This window comes from Canis lupus, chromosome 24, assembly GCF_011100685.1.
Source record: "Canis lupus familiaris isolate Mischka breed German Shepherd chromosome 24, alternate assembly UU_Cfam_GSD_1.0, whole genome shotgun sequence".
Lineage (NCBI taxonomy): Eukaryota > Metazoa > Chordata > Mammalia > Carnivora > Canidae > Canis > Canis lupus.
Genome location: NC_049245.1, coordinates 9,278,020 through 9,299,411, shown reverse-complemented (window position 1 = coordinate 9,299,411; position 21,392 = coordinate 9,278,020). Strand labels below are relative to the sequence as shown.

The 21,392-nt window shown below is 39.3% G+C and overlaps 1 protein-coding gene across 6 annotated transcripts in view; it reads left to right on the top strand.

The window, feature by feature from the left end:
* The window catches only part of NDUFAF5 (NADH:ubiquinone oxidoreductase complex assembly factor 5), a 63,099-nt gene that overhangs the window by 30,845 nt on the left and 10,862 nt on the right, over window positions 1-21,392 (top strand). For 2 of the 6 annotated variants that reach the window (XM_038571581.1, XM_038571580.1), the window contains 3 exons: window positions 4,598-4,681; window positions 5,021-5,103; window positions 5,273-5,378. The exons of 1 other annotated variant lie outside the window; for it this stretch is intronic. In XM_038571581.1, coding sequence (XP_038427509.1) covers window positions 4,598-4,681; window positions 5,021-5,103; window positions 5,273-5,365 — 260 coding nt within the window. In that variant the 3' untranslated portion in view covers window positions 5,366-5,378. Of the gene's footprint in view, window positions 1-2,423; window positions 2,520-4,586; window positions 4,682-5,020; window positions 5,104-5,272; window positions 5,379-21,392 lie in introns of those variants that run through there. 3 more of the 6 variants (XR_005377537.1, XM_038571582.1, XM_038571584.1) reach the window with 3 other exon arrangements.

The following is a 21,392-nucleotide window of genomic DNA, read 5'->3' as shown; positions in this document are numbered from 1 at the left end:
GGAGCCCGACGTGGGACTCGATCCCCAGACTCCAGGGTCAGGCACAGGGGCGGAAGGCAGGCGCTAAACTGCTGAGCCACCCAGGGATCCCCAAGATTTATAGTTTTTCTTAAACGCAGTTGCGGTTGCTTCTCTCAGTAGTCCTCTGGTAACACTTTATCTCTGTATCACAAGTGAGGCGTATTAGATCCACTAATATAAAGGGAACACTTGCCTGTTAGTGGCAGAATTAGGTGCCAAACTCTTGCCTTCTTGACTCCTGCCCTGGCATTCTTTTACCTGACTCTACTTCTTTTGGCTGCCCATTTATAAAAGACTATTTTACCTATCATCCAGCTTCCTCTGAGAATGGTACTTCTGTTGGCTTTACAAGGAGAAAGATATGTAGCCAAAAACTTACTATTATAGTCACTTTTCATTCATTATAATTTAATACAGGGATTGGTAGCCAATAGCATGCATGCTTGAGATGACAGGGGATCAATGATAAATCACACATCTCTCCAAGTACCACCCCAAACACTTGGTTCCCCAGGACATAATTAATCATGGAGCCCCTTCATCCGAAGACTTGAGAGGTGGTTGTGGGCGATGATGTATCATTCAGACTCTAATGATAAAAATACTTCTCAAATGCAGCATTTATGATTCATTTCAAGAGAGAAGCAAGAAAGAGACTAGAAATTAGATATATCAGTTGGAAAAGGTAGTACTGCCCTCTAATTAAAAATACAGAACTTGGGACGGCTGGGTGGCTCAGTGGTTGAGCATCTGCCTTTGGCTCTGGGTGTGAGCCCATGGTCCGGGATCAAATTCCACATCAGGCTCTTTGTGGGGAGCCTGCTTCTGCCTCTGTTTCTCCCTCTGCCTGTGTCTCTGCCTCTCTCTCTATGAATGAATAAATTAAAAAAAAAATCTTTTAAAAAATAATTTAAAAAATGCAGAACTTACTCTGTGTCAGGTGCAATTCTGTGACATTTTCTGATATCCTAATTTTACCTATGAACAAATTGAGACATTGAGAAGTTAAGTATCTTGTCTTTGCTCACACTGGATCTGGAATTAGGATTTGAATCCAAAGTCCAGTACTGCTTACTTGATCTCTGTGCATTCTTGTTTTCATTAAAGTTAGCATAGTAAAATGCTCTAATCTTAACTGTATAGTTGCTGGTATTTTTAATCACTCTCCAGACAGGGACTGGAACATTTCTAGGCCCCTCAGAAGGTTGCCTCCTGCCAGTATCCAGTTGATAAACCCCACTTCCCCCAAGGGTTTTAAATAGGTCATTTACTTTGAAGACTTGTTGCCTGATATTTACCTTAAGAGGCTTTGCCAGTGCTTCTCTTATTTTTACTGTAAAGACTTTTACATAAATCATATATTTTAGTCTTTGAGTCTCTTATCCTTAGGATTAAGAATTATGTAAAGATAACATATAAAAGTGATATTTAACAAAGTAAATGTAAACATTAGATGATTGATTTTATATTAATTTACTTATATTTATTTACTATTTGCCAGCTATTGAGCCAGTGATGAAGATACATATTTCCTTATCTCAGGGAGCTTGTGCTCTAGTAGAGACATAGAGCTAAAGCAAGAGACATGGCATTTAACTATAAAGTAAGATAATTGTGTTTTAAAGTATATGGAAAAACAGAATCCCTAAATCTGTTTAGGGAGTCAGGGATGCTTTTGTAGAAGAGGCAGGACCTAAGTTAAAATGAGTTTGTCAGGAGAGTGAGTGAGTGAGTGGCTGGGTACTGGGTTGGGGCGTTGCCTTCCAAGCCAAGGGAACGGTGTATAAAATCATGGTGATGTGAGACATTTCCTTCACTTTTCTAATTAAAAAACACTACAGTAATTCTGTTTGGCTTGAAAATGTAGAATGGAGAAGTGATGGGAAATGATGTGGGATAGTCTATCACAGGCTTCTAGATTTTATCAGGTGAGCCTGGTACTGTAAGGGGAGAATTTCATGCAGAGGAGAGAGAGATCACTGTCAAAAAGCTCATCCTCTAGCACTGTTTATACTTTATGAGGAAGGTAAGACTAGAATTAACATGATTCATCTCATGTTATACATGAGTAAACTGAGGCACAGAAAGAAACTAAGTAACCTGCCCAAGGTAATGTATTATAAGTAATAGAGCCAGGATTGAAGTCTAGTGCAGCAGCCTAACTCAGATCCTGAAATCTCAACCATTCTGCTTTTAAAAAGTCAGAGGCAGCTGAGTTGGGAAGGAGAGTGGCCAGGGATGAATGGAGGAGGGGAAGAGCTGGGGTGACTACTGCCAGGTATGCTGCTTTGCCTACTGTAAGATGGTGTTACTTTCAAATTGGTTTTTGGTATTTTATAGTTAGACTTTTTTCTTGATGGTTGTAGCTTCTCATTTGAACTGCCATTGTTATTAATTCACAGAAAAAGTCCAGAATGTTGACCTAATTTTACAAAACAAGTTGCATATCAGCTGATGAATACATGAAAAGTTTTGGAGGCTTTCACAGTAGTTTTAAGGTAAGTTCAGTTTGTTTTTTAAAGACAACCCTCAGTATTATTCCTTGTAAAGCACAATAGAATAGATTTTTATACAAACAGTTGAACTTAACCTTAAAAACACTGTGAGAGTCTTAAGCAGTCACTTGCTTCCTGGATTTTTCTGTTATTCCAAAACCCAGAGCTGGTCAGAAGTTCCTAAATGTGTTTCCCAGGTCAGTAAAGGTCTACCATGATGCATTTTGAAGTGCTGTCATTCCATCTTGAAGATGATAAAACTGAGTTTAATTAGAGTTGTGACTTTGCCCTAGATACTTAAGGATCAGAACTGAGATGATGATCACAAAGTCTAGACTTTCTGTACCACATCACACTGCTACCATGAGGAGAAAGGAAGGTTGATATGGTGGTATGCTTCTCTTGTGAGGCAAGGGAGTACTGTCCTAGCAGCAGAGTTACTGTGTTATGCAGTAGTGCTCTTGAATTTCTATATCACAGAGAACATTAAGCCTGATAATCTTAGTGTATCTAATACCAGTTATTTAAAAGGCATTTTAGAATTTCTATTGTATTAAGAATCCCCTGTCCCATGTATTAAGTATTTACATTAAATAACCTGTTTTCCACTGATACTGCCTATGTCCAATTTGTGGTAAGGCATGGCGCTGGGAAGGTGAATGAAAATAAAAGCACCGCAGCCATCATCAGCAATAGAATCTTCCAACTCAACTCCCAGTTTACCTCTGGTCGCTTGATATGGTTCATACAACGTAGGAGAATGTGTTTAAATCAGATTATGTAATGGGTCTGTAATGGTAGCTGTCACAGCCTTCAGAGATCATCTAGTCTTGTCACCTAGAAGACCCACAGCAATTGATCTAAGCAATTGATTGGTCGTGTATTAGATTCGTGACAGCAAGAATAAGATCCACCTTTTTCTTCTTGATGACTAATCTATTAGTTCATATGTCTGTTGTTCTTCATGAATTGGGGCTGTTATACTCACAGAATGCTGGAAATTGCTTTTAGTATCAGAGATTCATTATTTTGAGGAATAGTAGGAACCATTTGAGATTGGAGAGAAGAAAAAGATTCATTTATTACAGCTGATTTTATTGTTTTTAATAAGGCCATTGAAAACTTGGAAGGTTGTCATTTTTAAACTTCTAAAGAACAACTGATATTGGGAAGTTTGTTGGGGTTTTTTGGTGAAAGTAGGAAAAGTAAGAACTGATTTTTGATGGTGTGGTATATAGAGAATGTAAAGGATTTTTACTTTTGAAATTTGTTTTGATTTCGTGGACTAAAATGTGGCCTTTCAAAGGGATTTTGTTTAAGTATGTGCATAAATAATTAAATATATAGCACTACTTGTTATTTGAACAGTAGAAGAGTATCAATCCTTTTGGCTATCAACTTGAAGAAAAACGCCTGAACTCCAAAGCCTAGCTTGGAGCCCAACATGGGGCTTGAACTCACAGCCCTGAGATCAAGACCTGAGCTGAGATTAAGAGTCAGATGCTTAACTGAGCCACACAGGTGCCCCAGAATTCTAAATTTTAAAATACTAAGAAAAATGCTCATATAAATAATGCATATAATTTTTTCCTAACCTGGAATTAGTAAAATATTATAAAATCTGAAAACACATTGTAGTTTTGATACTGTTTAGCGAATCTCAAGGCCCTCTCCCAATTTCATGACCAGACAGAATTTATGGTTTGGAAGGAGTGAGGCATCGTAGCAGTGCCCTGTCCTCTGACGAGCAGCTAATGGGGGCTTGAAAAGGTACTTGCGAACTCTTAATAACATACCTGGAGGGTCAGTTGCTTTGCTTTTGCCCAGCTGGCCTGCTTTAGACCACTGTTGGCAAGTGAGGCATGCTTAGAGGACTTGCCTGCTAAAATTTGACCTCTTCTCTGGTCTTAATATCCAGAAGCTTCAAGTCGCTTTTGCCTAGGTCACTAAGAAGCCTAGCAATACAAGCTATTAGAGAATGGGGATGGGTACACTTCTAGATGTGAAGAGGTTAAATTTGTGCTTTGAGTAGCTCAGGGTATTAGTGGTGTTATCTAAAACTGCCTGTAGTGTATTTTTAGGCATGGGCGAGAGTAACTGTGCTTGGAATAGAAAAGCCCTGCTGCACCGAGACACGATGCTGGCGGCGGCGGCGGTGTACAGAGGTAAGGGAGCTGGTCATCCTTTCAACCCTCCCCTCCTAAAGGAACACATGCCCTGCTGTGTTTATCCCTTAAAATTACCAGTACTTCCTTTCCTGGTAAGGCACCATCAGATTTCTTGTCCTTCTTTTCAGAACACAGATCCTGTAGTTCCATATCCTTTTTCCAAACAGCTCTTAACTGTATTCCTGTTAGCTTCTCGGCATTAGGATTTTTCATGTGAGACATTCTCAGAGTCCTCTGAGTATCCCATTTCTCTTTGGAGGATATGACTTTTTTTGAGCAGATTTTTTCTTTCCGTTTCCATCTTTTCTAGATTGTAACCATTATTTGTCTTTATAGAAATGTACAGAAATGAGGATGGTTCAGTACCTGCCACATATCAAATCTATTACATGATAGGATGGAAATACCATGATTCACAGGTAATATTAGTAAGACAAATCATTTTTCTTAGCAGGTTCATGTCTTCATTTACTTTTTATTTACATAGGGTGGGGGCTTTTGAAAAAAATATATGATGGCGTTAAGGGATTTAATTTAGAGCTATATATTTATCTATTTCTAATATCTTTAATCTTTCATTATTTTCAGGCAAGACCAGCTGAAAGAGGTTCAGCAACTGTGTCATTTGGAGAGCTGGGAAAAATAAACAATCTTATGTCACAGGGGAAGAAGTCTCAATAAATATTTCATTCAATGTTAATGTACTCCAGAATTTTCATCAGAGATGGATAACTTTCACACTTAAAATTATGACATTTTGAAGCAAAGTAATCTATAAGTGATGTACTATCAAACTCTAGTAATTAGAATAACCTAATCCTACATCTACATTTAGTAACCGTATCAGTTTTACATGTTTTCTGTTTTCATATGGATACTGTTATCTAGTGGTTCAAATGCCTTATTTACAGATCCAGCCCAAAAGCAAGAAGATATTTCAATGAAAAATCCACAAATATGTTCACATATATAAGTGCCTGACTTGATGGAAAAACATTGCTCACGCTGACATTTTGTGCCTTTTTCTCCTAATGATATTTTGTTATTTCTGTGAGAGGGCCATAGCCATGGAGAGGAGAGGAAGGACAAGTTGGTAGATTCTCTAGAGTTCTGGATCATTTGGAATAAAAAGTTTTTATAATGACTACTCTGAGATACTTAAGCTAAAATTAATTGTCACACTGTCATCTTTGTTGTGAAGACAATGTGTCTCTCTAGAGCTATGATGTAGTTTCATACTTTAGGAAAGTGTGGATCTTTACTGAATCTTTCCTCACCTTTTTTTTTTTTTTTTTTAAGCATTTGAATTCTAATCTTATTTCTTTTTCACCTTTGTGATCTGGATAAGGCCCCCCCCCCCCGCCCTCCAGAGTTTTATACTCCATCTCACCTTAGGTGAAAAGAGAATGTTTTAAAGAATACAGAGGAACAATCCTGTGTGAAAGTATCTGCACAGTAATGAACAGTGCTGTTTATTGTTTGTCATTTCAGGCCTTTGGCACTATTCTAATCCAGGTCCACTGTCCCATTGTAGTGATCAAAAGCATTTGGAAGCAGTCAAGCTCAGACAGCTTAGAATGGGGGGAAGAAGATGGTGATGAGGAAGCAGGGAGTAGGCTGGGAAGCAAACAAAAGTGAGTGCTGACTTCCATTGCTCCAAGTTGAGATAGGAAGTAGTGCTGGCAGCTGTCTAATGGTGGAACAACTGAGCAAGTGTGTTAAAACTTCACCCTCACTGTTAAATGCCAGGTGGTGGTGTTTGCTTGTCTGTCATTTATGTTGAAATAAACCCAGCAGAAACAGATCTGTGTCAGTTCACATAGGATGAGGTACAAAACTCAGCATACTAAAAAAAAAGTGAGCTGAGTCTGCATCACCAGGTGATGGAGAGCCATTGCTGTCCTTTACATTTCACCAAGCATGGCCCTAGCCTCCTCTTCAGCCTTAGGTCTAAGTTATTACAGTGTTGGTCTCCCCCTGCCTTCCTTCCCTTGACCACACTGGTACCAAGCTCTTCCTGGGTAGGGGCTATGTCTGCCTTGTCCACAGCATAGTGCTTGGTGCATAGTAGATACTCAATTACATTTTGAATTGAATTAAATTATGTGAAAAATGTACCCTTTGAAAAACTTAAGTTACAGTTAAAAACCAAGGTTTTGTAGGAGAAAAATTACTATTCTTGCTGCTTTCGGGTAGGAAATCTATCAATATTAGAAATTGGAACTAGAATATTAGAAATTAGAACTCTCCTAAGCATTTTTTTTTTTTAACACGAAAAGAATATGTAGGAAGTAGAATTTGGCGAAGTTTTTAAGCTTAATTTTCAGTATTTGAAGGGAAAAGATAACAAAAAACTCTCTGTGTTAAAATTGTGAACTGATCACTGAGGAACACATAAATCCCACAATAACTATGTTTCCTAAAGGACATGTGTTTATATGCATTGTTGAAGAATGCATACAAACTTGTGATTATTGCTGAGGAGAGGGACAGAGGAACTACATGTGTCTGCATCTGTCAGGTTTGAATGTCTGTTGGGTGCAAGAGGTGGGCAGAAGTTAGGAAGGAGACTTGTACTTTTCATTTTTTATCTCTCTATAAAATTTGAAGTTTCTTACTAAAAATATTACCTCTTTCGTGCTGATTATGGATGGTGGGTGAGGCTGGGGAGGCATCTACCCTGAGCTATCTCAAAAATAAGATCATGGTTTAAAAAAATAAAGGAAAGAAAAATTACCACGACTAATTGAGGATACTTATTTTTTAACATGAGTGACAGTAGAATAATTTTTTTAGCTAATATCTGCTTGAAGTATAGCTTTAATTGAAATCCTCAGGCAATTTATTTTTCTGAATAGCTGTGTTTTCCAAATGATAACTCATCCTTTTAAGGAACAATATTTTTTTGATTTTAAAAAATTTATTTTTTAAAAACAATTTAAAAATTGAAATATAGTTGACACGGGTTACATTAGTTTCAGGTGTACAACATAGTGATATGACAAGTTTATGTTATACTATGCTCATGACAAATGTAGCTACCATCTTTCACCATACAGTGCTATCACAGTACCATTGGTTATGTTCCTTAGGCTATACCTTTCATCCCATGACTTAGTCATTTCATAACTGGAAGACTGTATCTCCCACTCCCCTTTACCCATTTTGTCTACCTCAAATCACCTGTCCCCCCTGGGTACCATCTATTCTCTGTATTTATGGGTCTGTTTCAATTTTTTTTTTTTTTTTTTTTTTAGATTCCACTTACACATGAAATACAGTGATTTGTCTTTCTCTACCTGATTTATTTCACTTAGCATAATACCCTCTAGGTCCATCCATGCTGTTGCGAATGGCAAGAACCCATTCCTTTTTATGAATAACATTTCATGTATACAATGTGTATATATATATATATATATATATATATATATATATATATATATACACACACACACACACACAATCTCTTTATTCATCTATTGATGGATACTTGGGTTGCTTCCAAATCTTAGCTATTATAAGTAACATGCAATAGGGGCACCTGGGTGGTTCAGTTGGTTAAGCATCTGCCTTGAGCTCAGGTCATGATCTCGGTCCAGGGATCAAACCCCGATGGGCTTCCTGCTCCATGGGGGAGTCAGCTTCTCCCTCTCCTGCTCCTCATACCCCCACCCCCACTCACGAACGTGTTCTTTCTCCCTCTCTTTATCTCTCCAATACATAAAATCACACTGCACCAAACACAGAGATGCATATATTTTTTTGAATTAGTGTTTTAGTTTTGGTGTAAATGCCCAGTAGTGAAATTACTGGATTATGGTGGTATTTTTATTTTTAATTTTTTGAAGAACTTCATACTCTTTTCTGCAGTGCTGTACCAATCTGTATTCTCACAGTGTATGAGGGTTTCTTTTTCTCCACATCCTTGCTAACAATTGTTATTTCTTACCTTTTTGACTCTAGCCATTCTGATAAGTGCAGGTGATGTTTCATTGTGGTTTTGATCTGCATTTCCCTGATGAGTGATATTGAGCATCTTTTTCACGTCTGTTAGCCATCTGTATGTCTTCTTTGGAAAAATGTCTGTTCAGGTTTTCTGCTGATGTTTTAATTGGATTGGGGGTTTTTGGTGTTAGGTTGTATAAGTTCTTTATATTTTTTGGATATAACTCATCAGATGTATCATTTGCAAATGTCTTTTTTCCTTTTAGTAGTTTGCTTGTTCATTTTGTTGATGGTTTCCTTCTTGTGGAAAAGCTTTTTATTTTGGTGTAGTCCCAATGGTTTATTTTTCCTTTCATTTTTCCCTGCTGGAGGAGACATATCTAGAAAAAAATGTTTAAGCAACAATATTTCCAAAATACTTCACATTCTTTTTTTTTTTTTTTTTTTTTTAAGATTTTATATATTTGGGCAGCCCTGGTGGCGCAGCGGTTTAGCGCCGCCTGCAGCCCAGGGCGTGATCCTGGAGACCCTGGATCGAGTCCCACGTCCGGCTCTCTGCATGGAGCCTGCTTCTCCCTCTGCCTGTGTCTCTGCCTCTCTCTCTCTGTCTGTGTCTCTATGAATGAATAAATAAATAAAAATAAATAAATAAATAAATAAGATTTTATATATTTATTCATGAGAGACACACAGAGAGAGAGGCAGAGACACAGGCAGAGGGAGAAGCAGGCTCCATGCAGGGAGCCTGATGTGGGACTCGATCCTGGGTCTTCAGGATCACACCCTGGGCTGAAGGCGGCACTAAACTGCTGAGCCACCCAGGCTGCCCAATACTTCACATTCTTAAACAATGTGTAGAACACAACCATTTCTTTATGACTCCACAATTACTATAAACTCAACTTGTACTGCATTGCTTGTTCCTATGCTGGCCCCAAGAATGATGTGACTTTTCTCTTATCCAACACTTTATTTACTTCCACCTACTAATTTCATCAGTTAACTCAAAAATGAACTCTCTTGAATTCATTCTGCTTTCTGATCTGTAAGATTAGAATTTAGATTAGGTTTCTAGGACTAGTATGTAAGGTAGGAAAGAGGAGCAAGGTTATGGGAGAAGGACTTTTTCTTTTGCAGTAAAATGCATGGGCTTTATCGGTTCCCTTAACAAATCTCCATTGAGTTTCTTGTGCTAGGCTTCCAGTTCTTTGTCTTTAGCTGTTGGTCTAACAGGGCTTCCGTATATGGGTCTGGGACATCCATTGGCTGCTGGGAGACTTTGGATTATTTCCTGGTTCTTAGTATTCCGCATTTTTCAAATAGAGAATTCCAGAAATGGCAGTATATATGAAAGTTTATATTTATATATTTTTTTAAAGTTTATATTTTTAAAATAAAGATTATTGCCTTAAAGAAAATTTTTGCAGGATTTGTTGAGATGGAAGCCACTCCTAGACATCAAGTATGTGACATGACTTAAAAGTTACATATGTGCTCGCTTCGGCAGCACATATACTAAAAGTTACATAAGTCTGTAACTCATGAAGTATCTATGGAGCAAGTTTTGCTTTTCAGACTCTTTTAGTACCATTTTATCTATTAGGTGGAAACAATTATGGCATGGCCTATACTGAAGACATGTATAGTTTTTATATTCCACATATGGCCTTAAGTAAGGATGAGAAAGAAGTATTTTACTATGGATTGGATTCTGTGTAGGAGAGAAATTAATAGATATTTGGGGATGGGACACCTGGGTGGCTCAATGGTTGAGCGTCTGCCTTTGGTTCAGGGCGTGATCCTGGAGACCAGGGATTGAGTCCCACATTAGGCTGCCTGCATGGAGCTTGCTTCTCCCTCTGCCTGTGTCTTTGCCTCTCTCTCTCTCTCTCTCTCTCTCTGTCTCTCTGTCTCTCGTGAATGAATAAATAATCTTTTTTTAAAAAATAGATATGTGGGGAAAAGAAGGATATTTGGCACAGTGATTATTACTTTATTCGTTCATAGATTATTTAGCCTCTTGCCTAAGAAAAAATATTTTGAGCTTTTTTGGCGGGGTGGTGATGGTGAGGTGGTGTTTTATTACTGTTGTCATTAATAATGTGAAATTTATCTTTAGAAAACTTAACCATAAGTGAACCTGCCGGGCAGCCCGGGTGGCTCATCGGTTTAGCACTGCCTTCAGCCCAGGGTGTGACCCTGGAGACCCGGGATCGAGTCCCACATCGGGCTCCCTGCATGGAGCCTGCTTCTCCCTCTGCCTGTGTCTCTGCCTCTCTCTCTCTCTCTGTGTCTCTCATGAATAAATAAATAAAATCTTTTAAAAAATTAAAAAAAAAATAAGTGAACCTGCCTTTCTAGAAATTGATAACACTTTAGTTCTCTGCCTGGATTCTTGACAGATATTTATCTTGCTGGTTTAAAAACAATTTGAAAATAATGGAAGTCACAGTGGGCTCTGGTAAGTTGTTAACAAATAAGTAAATGTTGCTTTGGACTTGTGATGGTTTTAAAATCTATCCACAGCTTCTATATATAGAATATATTCCTTTCTAAGTGGAGAAGTTTAATTCCCCTTCCTTTGAGCATGGGCTGAATTTAATGATTCCCTTCCAACAAATAAAATATGGAAGAGATCAATGAGGAGGGCACTTAATGGGATGAGCATTGGGTTTTATACTATATGTTACCAAATTGAACTTAAATTTTAAAAAATGTAAAAAGAAAAAAATATGGAAGAGATGGTGTGTCACTTCTGAGGGAAGGTAATGGAAGGCATTGCTTCCACTTTGTCCAGGATCACTCACTCTGGGAAGGCCAGCTGCCATAGCATGAGGGCATTCAAGCAGCACTGTAGAGAGGACATAGAGGTGAGGGAGCCATATTGGAAGTAGATCCTCCAATCTAATTCAGGTGACCGTAGTCCTGGCTGACACCTTGACGCAGCCTCGTGAGAGACCCTGTACCAGGACCACCCAGCTAAGCCACTCCCAAATTTCCAAAACACAAAAACTGAGAAAATAAATTGTTGTTTAAGCTACTGTCTTGGGAGTAATTTCTTAATGTAGCAATAGATTCTGAGAAAAGTTGGGTGCCTAGGGTATGCCAGGTTGTTACTTTAAGTATAGAACATTGTCTGCTTATTTCAAACTATGTAAAGTGTAAGCTACCAATATTACATTTGTTCTCAGGGAAAATTGGACCTGCGATGTTCTACCCTTGAAGTTTGAGTTCATGGTATCACTAAATAGAAGTAAACTACCAAGGTACCAAGCAGGCCTCAAATTTCATTTCCAAGGAATACGATGATCAATTGCCTGGAAGCCCAACTGGGGCTGTTCCAAAATGAAACCAGAGAATTTGAGAAGATTCTGGCCATGAGGATTCATTCAGTGAGCTAAGCAGTCCATGTGGCCTCCTGACTCCCTTCCCTTCTGCCTTAACTACTGAGTTGCTGACAGCTTGTTACCAATCTGGATTGTTGACATTATACACTTAATTGCTAGGCTGTCAGATGAGCATGTTGCTGTGGAAGTAGTTAAAGGCTTTTTATAAAGTTAGAATTGATCTTGTCTTGCTAGCCTTTGCTAAAACCAGGCAAAGGTAATCTACCTGCACTTTCAAAGTGGCAAGTGTAGTCCGGACATTCTCCAGAGTCCTTGTACAAGAATCTCATGCATGTGCTCAGCATGCCATTGCTAGTTCTGTCTGCAGGGACTGGGAGTCAGGTGATTTGGGTTTAGTCCTGGCCCTGCTGGTACCTAACACTTGGGCAAACTCCCATCTCTCTAACCTCAGGGTTTTCATTTACGAAATTACAGGTTTGGTACTCTGTGAATCTCAAAGGAGGCCTCAGACATATCTTCCAAGTTCCTGAGGGGCTTTTTCAAACAAAACGTTTCCACCTTCCTCTTCTTGGTTGGTAACCATGGCCATAGGGAGCTTTTATCACTGAGGGGACTGTGGAGCACCCCTTCATGTCAAGGTGGGAAGATGGCAGGGAGCCATTGGGCAAGATAGCAGAAGCATTCAGTCCAGTGCTAGGAGCTGGGTCCCAAGGCAAGTAGACAAGATTGCCCTCCCATCTTCACAATTGCTCCCTCCCTCAACCTCTTTTCTTTCTCCCTCCCTCCTTACTTGTTTCTTCCTTTTCTTTTTTGAAATCCTTTACAATATTGATTTGTTTTATACATTTTTTTTCTGTTTTTATTTAAATTCCAGTTAATACAACAGCATAATATTAGTTTCAGGAATACAGTACAGTGACTCAGCACTTCCATATGACACCCAGTGCTCATCACAACAAATGCACTCTTTAATCCCCCATCACCCATTTCCCCCAGGCCCCTACCCATCTCCCCTCTGATGACCATCAGATTGTTCTCTATAGTTAGGAGTCTGTTTTTGGTTTGCCTCGCTTTTCCCTCACCCCTTTGATATTTCTCAGACTCTGTGTTGATGTTTGGAGACTTCTTTTCCCTTTAAAGCTATCCTGGATTTCATTTGAGGATAAGGTGGGCACAATGTTATTTGCCTTAGGTCTCTGAGTCTTAGAAGTGGTCCAGATGCATCCCCACCAAGGAGGGCTCCAGACCCTTAGGTATTTAGCATAGACAACCTTCTGCATTTTCCATGGAACATGCCATTTTTTCACAGTCACCAACCACTTAGCATTTAGGAAGTGTTTCCTGAATCTTGCAGAAAAGTTCCCAGTTATTTGTCTAGGTGACAAGATTCTGGTTACAAGTCAGATTAGAAGAGGAAGGAAGTGCTCTGGCTTCAAGTGACAGCCCTCTGGAAGACCAAGTAAAGGAATGGATATGAAGTACATTGTGATCTCTAAATCAGAATGTCTGCATCATTTCTTGAGAAGCCAACCAAACTTCAACAAAGGCAGCTTTGTTTAGCCTGTACTAAAGTACCAGGTTGGTGAAGCCCTTTTTCTGAAATTCAGTGTTACATTCTTGCCGGGCAGTGTACCAAGCCTTTGTGTGCATTCTCAATTATTTCATCCTCTCAGCTCCTTGTAAAGTAGATACTAGTACTTATTGCCCCTATTTTTCAGAGGAGGAAACAGTCTCAGGTCATGACATCTCCAAAGTCACACACATGGTGGAGCCAATATATGATTTCAGTCTCATAGGTGACAAATTTAGTGCGATTAACAATTTTATTATGTCGCCTTCTCTGGGAAGTCAAAGTCTTCCAAGAGCTATCATTCTTTCCCTCCCCCTAACCCACCACAATCACTGTACACTCCAACTAGCAAATTGGAACCAGGCAGGCGATTCCATCCATTGTCTCCAACCCATGCTCAGCCCTGTGCTTGAATCTATTCCTGTAGAGCTGCCTGCCCTCTGACCTCTTATGGGTTCCTTCCACTCTCAGCTCAGCCATTCTTTAAATCCAGCTCTGGGCACCTGGGTGGTTCAGTCAATTAAGTGTCTGCCTTCAGCTCAGGTCATAATCCTGGATTCCTAGGATTGAGCCCCAAAATGGGCTCCCTGCTCAGCAGGGAGTCTGCTTCTCCCTGTCCCCCACCTTGCTCCTGCTCTCTCTCTCGCTCTCTCTCACAAATAAATGAATAAAATCTTAAAAAAAAAAAATCCAGCTCAAGTTCATCTTGCTTTCTTGTCCCAGAGTATCTTGAACTTTTGTTAGTTCTCTCCTTTAGCACTTTAGTATTTTATTTCTCATCCATGAGTTCTGCCTCTTTAAATATTCAGTTCTTTGAGGTATTGGCATTGCTGTAGCCAGGGTTTCATATACCTCAGGGAACTCCCAGATGGAGTCACTGCTGAGCAGACAATGGGATTCTGTGAGCACACCAAACAGCAGGAGACTGGAAAGACAGTCAGTTGCATATCCAGCTTCAGATCCCAAGGATCAACCACTTGATTGGACTTCAAGGCTAGACTCTTATTCTGGGGGGATCTGGGTACCAAGTAAAGCAGTTAGATATGGATAACAGGACAGGAACACAGTTGCTGGGGAACTGGGAAATAGAGAAAAGAGAGTAAGACCAGAACTATGACTTAAGGTCAAAGCAGGGCCTGCAGCAGTGCTGACCAGGCATTTTGCTGGAATAGTAGGTCTTAAGTCCAACCAAGATACCCAGCTGTCATTAGATACCAAGGTGGCCAAGTACAGTGATTCCAGACTTCCAGAATTATTAACCTAATAGCCCTTTTATCAAGAAGTGCTTTGCAAGACCTTGAACCTGTTTGAGGAAACACTAGCCTAGATGATGCTTGGCATTGTATAGGTTTGTTAAATTGAATAGCCATAGGAAAACCTACATTCAATTGTCAGAATCTACTCACCTGAAAAATTGTTTACGAACTTTCTCCAGACAGTCCAGTGCAGTGTTTAAGAGCACGGACTCTGACCTGGTTGTCCTGAATGTGTGGCCTTGGACAAGTTACTTGACCCAGTTTCCTCTTCTGTAAAAGAGGGAAGATGATATGCTACTCTCTGGGGAAGGTAGCTGTGAAGATCAAATGAGTTAATATATTCGGTTAGAACAGTGCTTGGCACATAATAAGCATGATATGTTAGCTATTATTATTCTAGACAGAATGAATTTTAGAGATGCTTTCAAGAATAAATTATTGACTTCTATTGTGATGCTAGCTTACTACTTATCATACAAAAAATTCCCTCTTGCTCATGCAAGAAGATTAATAAACATATACTGCTTAAAGTCACTATCCCTTTTTTTTTTTTAAGATTTTATTTATTCATGAGAGACAGAGAGAGAGGCAGAGACACAGACAGAGGGAGAAGCAGGCTCCATGCAGGGACCCCGATATGGGACTCAATCCCAGGACTCCAGGATCATGCCGTGGGCCGAAGACCGGCGCCAAACTGCTGAGCCACCCAGGGATCCCCATGCTATCCCTTTTTTAAAAAGAATAAATCACCCAACCTCAGACAGCTGTTTAGCTTCTATGGCAAAATTCAAATCTCAGTTAAGTGAGATTTGTTTTAATGCTCTGTGAGGTGAGAATTTAATGTTTCTTTTCTAGAGGCACTTTACTTAGACATTATTTTCTGATTAATGAAATACAAGTTAGGATGACAATTCACACAAGCACACGATACCAAAAACTGTTTATCAAAACATAGGTACTGACACTGGATGAAATTAATTGGGTGTCAAAAAAAATAAAACAGGCGCCTGGGTGGCTCAGTGTTGGGCATCTGCCTTCGGCTCAGGTCGTGATCCCAGGTTCCTGGGACTGAGTCCCCTCATCAGGCTCCCCATGGGGAGCCTGCTTCTCTCTCTGCCTGTATCTCTGCTTCTCTTTCTTTGTGTCTCTCATGAATAAATAGAATTTAAAAAAAAAAAAAACTAAAACCTCACAGCCTAAGAAATAATTCTATTCTTGCCACACATGAAAAAGATTTTAAAGCATTTTTCTATTATAGACTTTGTTTTCTTGTCTGAGAGGCTAGATTAGAATTATAAAACTTTTGAATTTTAATACATCAGAGAAATCTTTGTTTTGCAGTTGAGGAACACCAAGGGATGGATTTACCTGAGGTGGTTCACTGGTTGTGGAGAGTCGGGTCTGGAAGGTTGTGGAGAGTCTTGTCTAGGGACTTGTGGCAGGCTTGATGTGCTTCATGCAGCCCCAGCAGAGCTGAGGCTCAGCTGTCACACATCCCCTACGCTGGAGGTAGAGTCGTGAAGTGTGCCAAGTGTAGCTGCCTTGCACAGCCCTCCATTTAAGGGCTTTCTGTATTGAGTTCTCTGCAAAACTTGGAGTCACCCCTTATGTGAGCAAATTTCTGCATTGCAGATTACGGTTGACTGAATGTCGAGAACTGAAAAGTACTGCTGCCTAGCTCCTACCCCTAAAGATTCTGGTTTAATTTGACTTGATTTTGTTTGTTTGTTTGTTTGTTTGTTTGTTTGTTTTAAAGCTGTATAACCTGCTCTGGAGCAAAGCATTCCTGCCAAGAGAAAACTGTGTGAATCACAGATAGATAAATAATGGATAAAATCCATTTTAACCTCCTTTTTCTGATGTTGGGAATTTTGAAGGTCTGCTGCCATATTGGTTATAAGAACACCTGAGTCCTTGCATGCTTCCTGATGAGCTTGTGTTGGAGAGAGAGAGGGTGTGTCAGACTGGATTGGGGTGTGAAGAAAAGTGGGTGTGGGCAAGTTTGTCAATCAGTACTTACTGAGCATCTACTATATATGAGGCACTGGATACCCAGAGATGAGAAGCACCTAGTCGCCACCCTCACAGAGCTCACCCCTGCATTGACTGGAGACCACAGTGAAGCTCACATTGTGTATTTTTTTGCAACCATAAGTACTTGATTGAGACACTTATGTGAAGGCACTATACAAAATAGTGCATGGAGGTCCTCAGATAAATAGGGCAGGGACCCTGCTTTCAATTTAGTGGTGAGGGGTAATGCAGATGTTCCACTATAGTTGGCAAGAGACTACGAGAAATGCCAGAAAAGAGGTCTGACCAAAGCACCCTGGGAACTCAGAGAGAGGATATGCAGTCTATATGGGGTGGGGGTGGGAATGGGGATGCTATCAGGGAAGACATGGTTAATTTTTTCATCTATTCCACTAATTCATTGGACACCTCCTAGGTCCCAGACATCGTGCCAGGTGCTGGGGTATAATGATAGAGCTGCAGTCATTAAGGGGCTTCAGTCAAGTGGGGAAGAACAACAATAAACATACAGGATTTTCCTCCATTCTAAGTGCTGTTTTTTTGTGAGTTATATCCTCATTTTAGAGATGTTAAATTTTGGAAAAGTATGTATTTTAGAATTAATAAAATAAGGTAGTAATGGATGACCCAGAGTGCTTTCTATGATGCAGACAGAATAAGTGATCACACATACTAAGTTCTTGTCTCAAGGTTTACTTCAGGGGAACCCAAACTAATAATAGGGAGTTTGACCTTCACCCTGAAGGCAGTGTAGAGTCATTGAAAAGTTTTAATTGAGGGAGTGATAAAATTTCTTTTTGAAAAAGATCAGTCTGGATATAGTGTGAGGAAAGCAGAGGGGAGACAGAACACTTAGGTCCAGAGAACTAATAGTCCAGAGAGGTGGAGGCCCCCCCAGTGGATGGACAGATGGTGATGAGGGTGGGTGTGGACTGAAATGTAAAGATGAGAGATCTAAGAGGTGGTAATCAATAGGAATCCATGACTGATTGATCAGTTTAGAGGCTGGGGAGAGGATAGAGAATTGTGGATGAAATGGTCCAGGAAGAATGTACCCAGTGAGAAGTAAAGACCTCACAGGCAGGGATCTTCCTTTCCCATTTGAGCTGGCCATTAAAAGATGACAAAGACTTTTTAGAAAACATTTTTCCTAATTATCCCCCCCCCCATCATTATAAATGTTGTGAGGGTTTGTTGTGGACATTTTGGGAAATAATAATTCTCAAAACTCTGAAATTCTATCAATTACATTAAAATTTCATTGTATATCTCTCCAGTATTTTACTACCTACCTACCTAGACAACAAAAATCAAATATAGTATAACATTTGGCATCCTGCCCTTTTCACATTTTATACTGTGGACACTTTCCTGTCATTCTTTAAAAATACAACTTTTGGGCAGCCCCGGTGGCTCAGCGGTTTAGTGCCACCTTCAGCCCAGGGTGGGATCCTGGAGACCTGGGATCGAGTCCCATGTCAGGCTCCCTGCATGGAGCCTGCTTTTCCCTCTGTGTCTCTGCCTCTTTCTATGTCTCTCATGAATAAATAAAATCTTTTAAAAAAATAACTTTTTGGGGTGCCTGGGTGGCTCAGTCTGCCTTCAGTTCAGGTCATGGTCCCAGGGTCCTGGGATTGAGGCCTGCATTGAGCTCCCTACTCAGAGGGGAGCTTGCTTCTCCCTCAACTCCCTACTTGTGCTCTCTCTCGCTACCTCTATCTCTCTCTTTCAAATAAAAATAAAATCTTGAAAATAAGTAAATAAAAATTTTAATGGCCATGTAATATTTCACTACGGGAGTGTATCGTCCATTAGTAAAAGATTTTTGTTTTGTAGAGATATCTTTTCCAATTCTTTTCTCATGATAGACAACCATAAGATGAATAGCATAAATTACTAGGAGTGGAATTACTAGAAAAATTTAGTTTAAACATTAAGGACCTTGACTCTCTGACATATTCCCTCCAGACATTTTCCCACATTTCTCTCATTTTGTATGTGGGCTTTCTTAATGTACCAAAACTTTATTTTATTTCTATTCATATCTGTCCAGATTTTCCTTTGTGATACTTTAATTGCTTTGGTGCTTAAAAATTATTTCTTCATGCTGGGATGTTAAACATATTTCTTGATTATTTTAATTTTTTGTAGGCTATTTCTTAATGCTTCTGCACAAAATGGTTTAGTCTGTTATTTATTTTAGTTAGAGTAGTCTCGACTAGGCAGCAGTTACAAATAACCTCTGAAGTACCAGTGGCTTGCACTGCAAAAATTAATTTCTCATTCAGGACAAGTCCGTAGGATGGGGGAAAGTGCCTCTATGTAGTGCCTCGGAGACCCATGTTCCCTCTATCTTGTGCTACGACTATCTCGTCCCATGGTTTCTAAGGTATTATTGGCAGGAAAAGGAGGGATTGAAGAAGCATGCCAGCTTCTGATTGCCTCAGCCTAAAAGTGACAAATATTATATCCACTCACAGTTCATTGGCCAGAACTAGTTACATGGGCCCAGCATAGCCTCCAGGGCATCTGGGAGATTTCGGAGAGCATGTGGACAATTTACTGATGAGCATCAATTGTCTATGCTGGAGGGAGTGAGGGAATAACCTAATTTTTTTCCCTTGTCAATTATCCCATCATCCCTTTCCTTTGAATTTAGAGATATTTATAAGATAAAGTAGAATTGAAAGAATAAAATAACATTCCTATTCCACAAACCCTACCTTAAGAACTTAAGCTTTCATCATATTTGTGTCCGTTTATATTTTATAATTTATTTTTTATACACTTTGCCCTTTTAAAGTGAACAATTCAGGGCTCCAGGGCAACTCAGTTGGTTAGGTGTCTGCCTTCATCTCAGGTCATGATCCTGGGGTCCTGGGATCGAGTCCTGCACTGGACTCCCTGCTCAGTGGGGAACCTGCTTCTCCCTATCCCTCAGCCTGCCACTCCCTCCTACTTGTGCTTGCTCTCTCTCAGCCAAGTAAATAAAATCTTTTAAAAAAAGTGAACAATTCAGTGGTTTTTAGTACTTTCACACAGCTGTGCAACCATGATCAATATCTAATGTTGGAACATTTTTGTCACTTCCAAAAGAAGCACTGCATCCATTACTAGTTGCTCTTCTGTATATACTAAGAGGCAGAATTGCTATGTCACATAGTAACCATGTTCAACTCTTTGAGAAACTGCCAGACTGTTTTTCACACAGTGTATTCTGAGGCTGCTGGGTGGAGGGTCCCATACATATCTGTTAGGTCTATTGGGTTAATACTGCTGTTCTAGTCTTCTAGTTTCTTGTGATTTTCTGCTTCATTATTCTATCCACTACTGAAAGTGGGTATTGAACAAGTATTATTGTTGAATTTTCTGTTTATTCCTTCAATTTTGTCAGTTTTTGCTTCATGTACTTTGGGTTCCTGTTATTAGATACATATATGTTTGTTATGTTTTTCTGATAAGTTGGACCTTTTTCATGATAAAATGTGTTTATTTGTCTCTAAAAACAACTCTTGTCTTCAAGTTTACTTTGATGTTAGGATAGCAACTCTTGCTCTCCTTTGGTTACTGTTTGCATGGTATATCTTCCTCCAACCTTTAACTTTAAACCCATTTCTGTCTTTGAATCTAATGTGTGTTTCCTGTAGACAACATATAGTTGGATCATACATTTATGAAGTCCATTCTGCCAATCCCCCCATGGAGATAATCACAGTTAACATCCATTTTCATGTGTGCTCTTGTAGAATTTTCTAATATATTACATATATAAATACACACTTCCCAGTTTTTATAAAATGGGGCCAAACTGCATAAACTATTTTGAAATATGCTTTTTTCTCCCACTTCACAACAGAACGTGATATTTCCATGTCATACATATTCATATATGGCATTTAAAATCATTCTTTTTAAAAATTTTTTTTAAATTTAAATATTTAAAATCATTCTATGTTGTCTCGACTATTCACTTTACCAGTCCATTATATTTAGGTGATTGTCATCTCTTTGTCATTATTAGTAACACAATAGAAATAGCATCCCCAAAATTAATTTTATGCATATTTATAGTTATTATTTAGTATAAATGTCAAGAGGTGAAATTGATATAATTCGACGAACCACCCACTGCAACTGAAACATACCAGAGTACCTACTTCCACACTTTGGTTGTTTTCATGAGATCATTTTAAAATAATGCAAAAACAATGTCCAGCCTGGACTGGGAGGAGTTTTTGCTATGATGGTCAGTACCTGGTTGTTCAATGATTCAGCCTCTACTTTTCTTAGTCAAATTAATGGTTTTAATTTAATGGCATCCTTTATGGACTAAAATAGTGAAAAGGCCAATAAAGAGAGAAGCCAGAAACAGAACCAAAAGGTTGTTACCTTTGAGAAACTTTTAGAAGACCATATGTTAATAGCTTTTCCAGGAGACGCTAATCCTGAGCTAATTAGGAGCTATACGCTTAAGTATAGGCAAACCTTGGTTTTTGCTCCTTTCATTTTTGGAGGACACTAGTTCCCTAGCAACTACTGAAATTCTCCACACC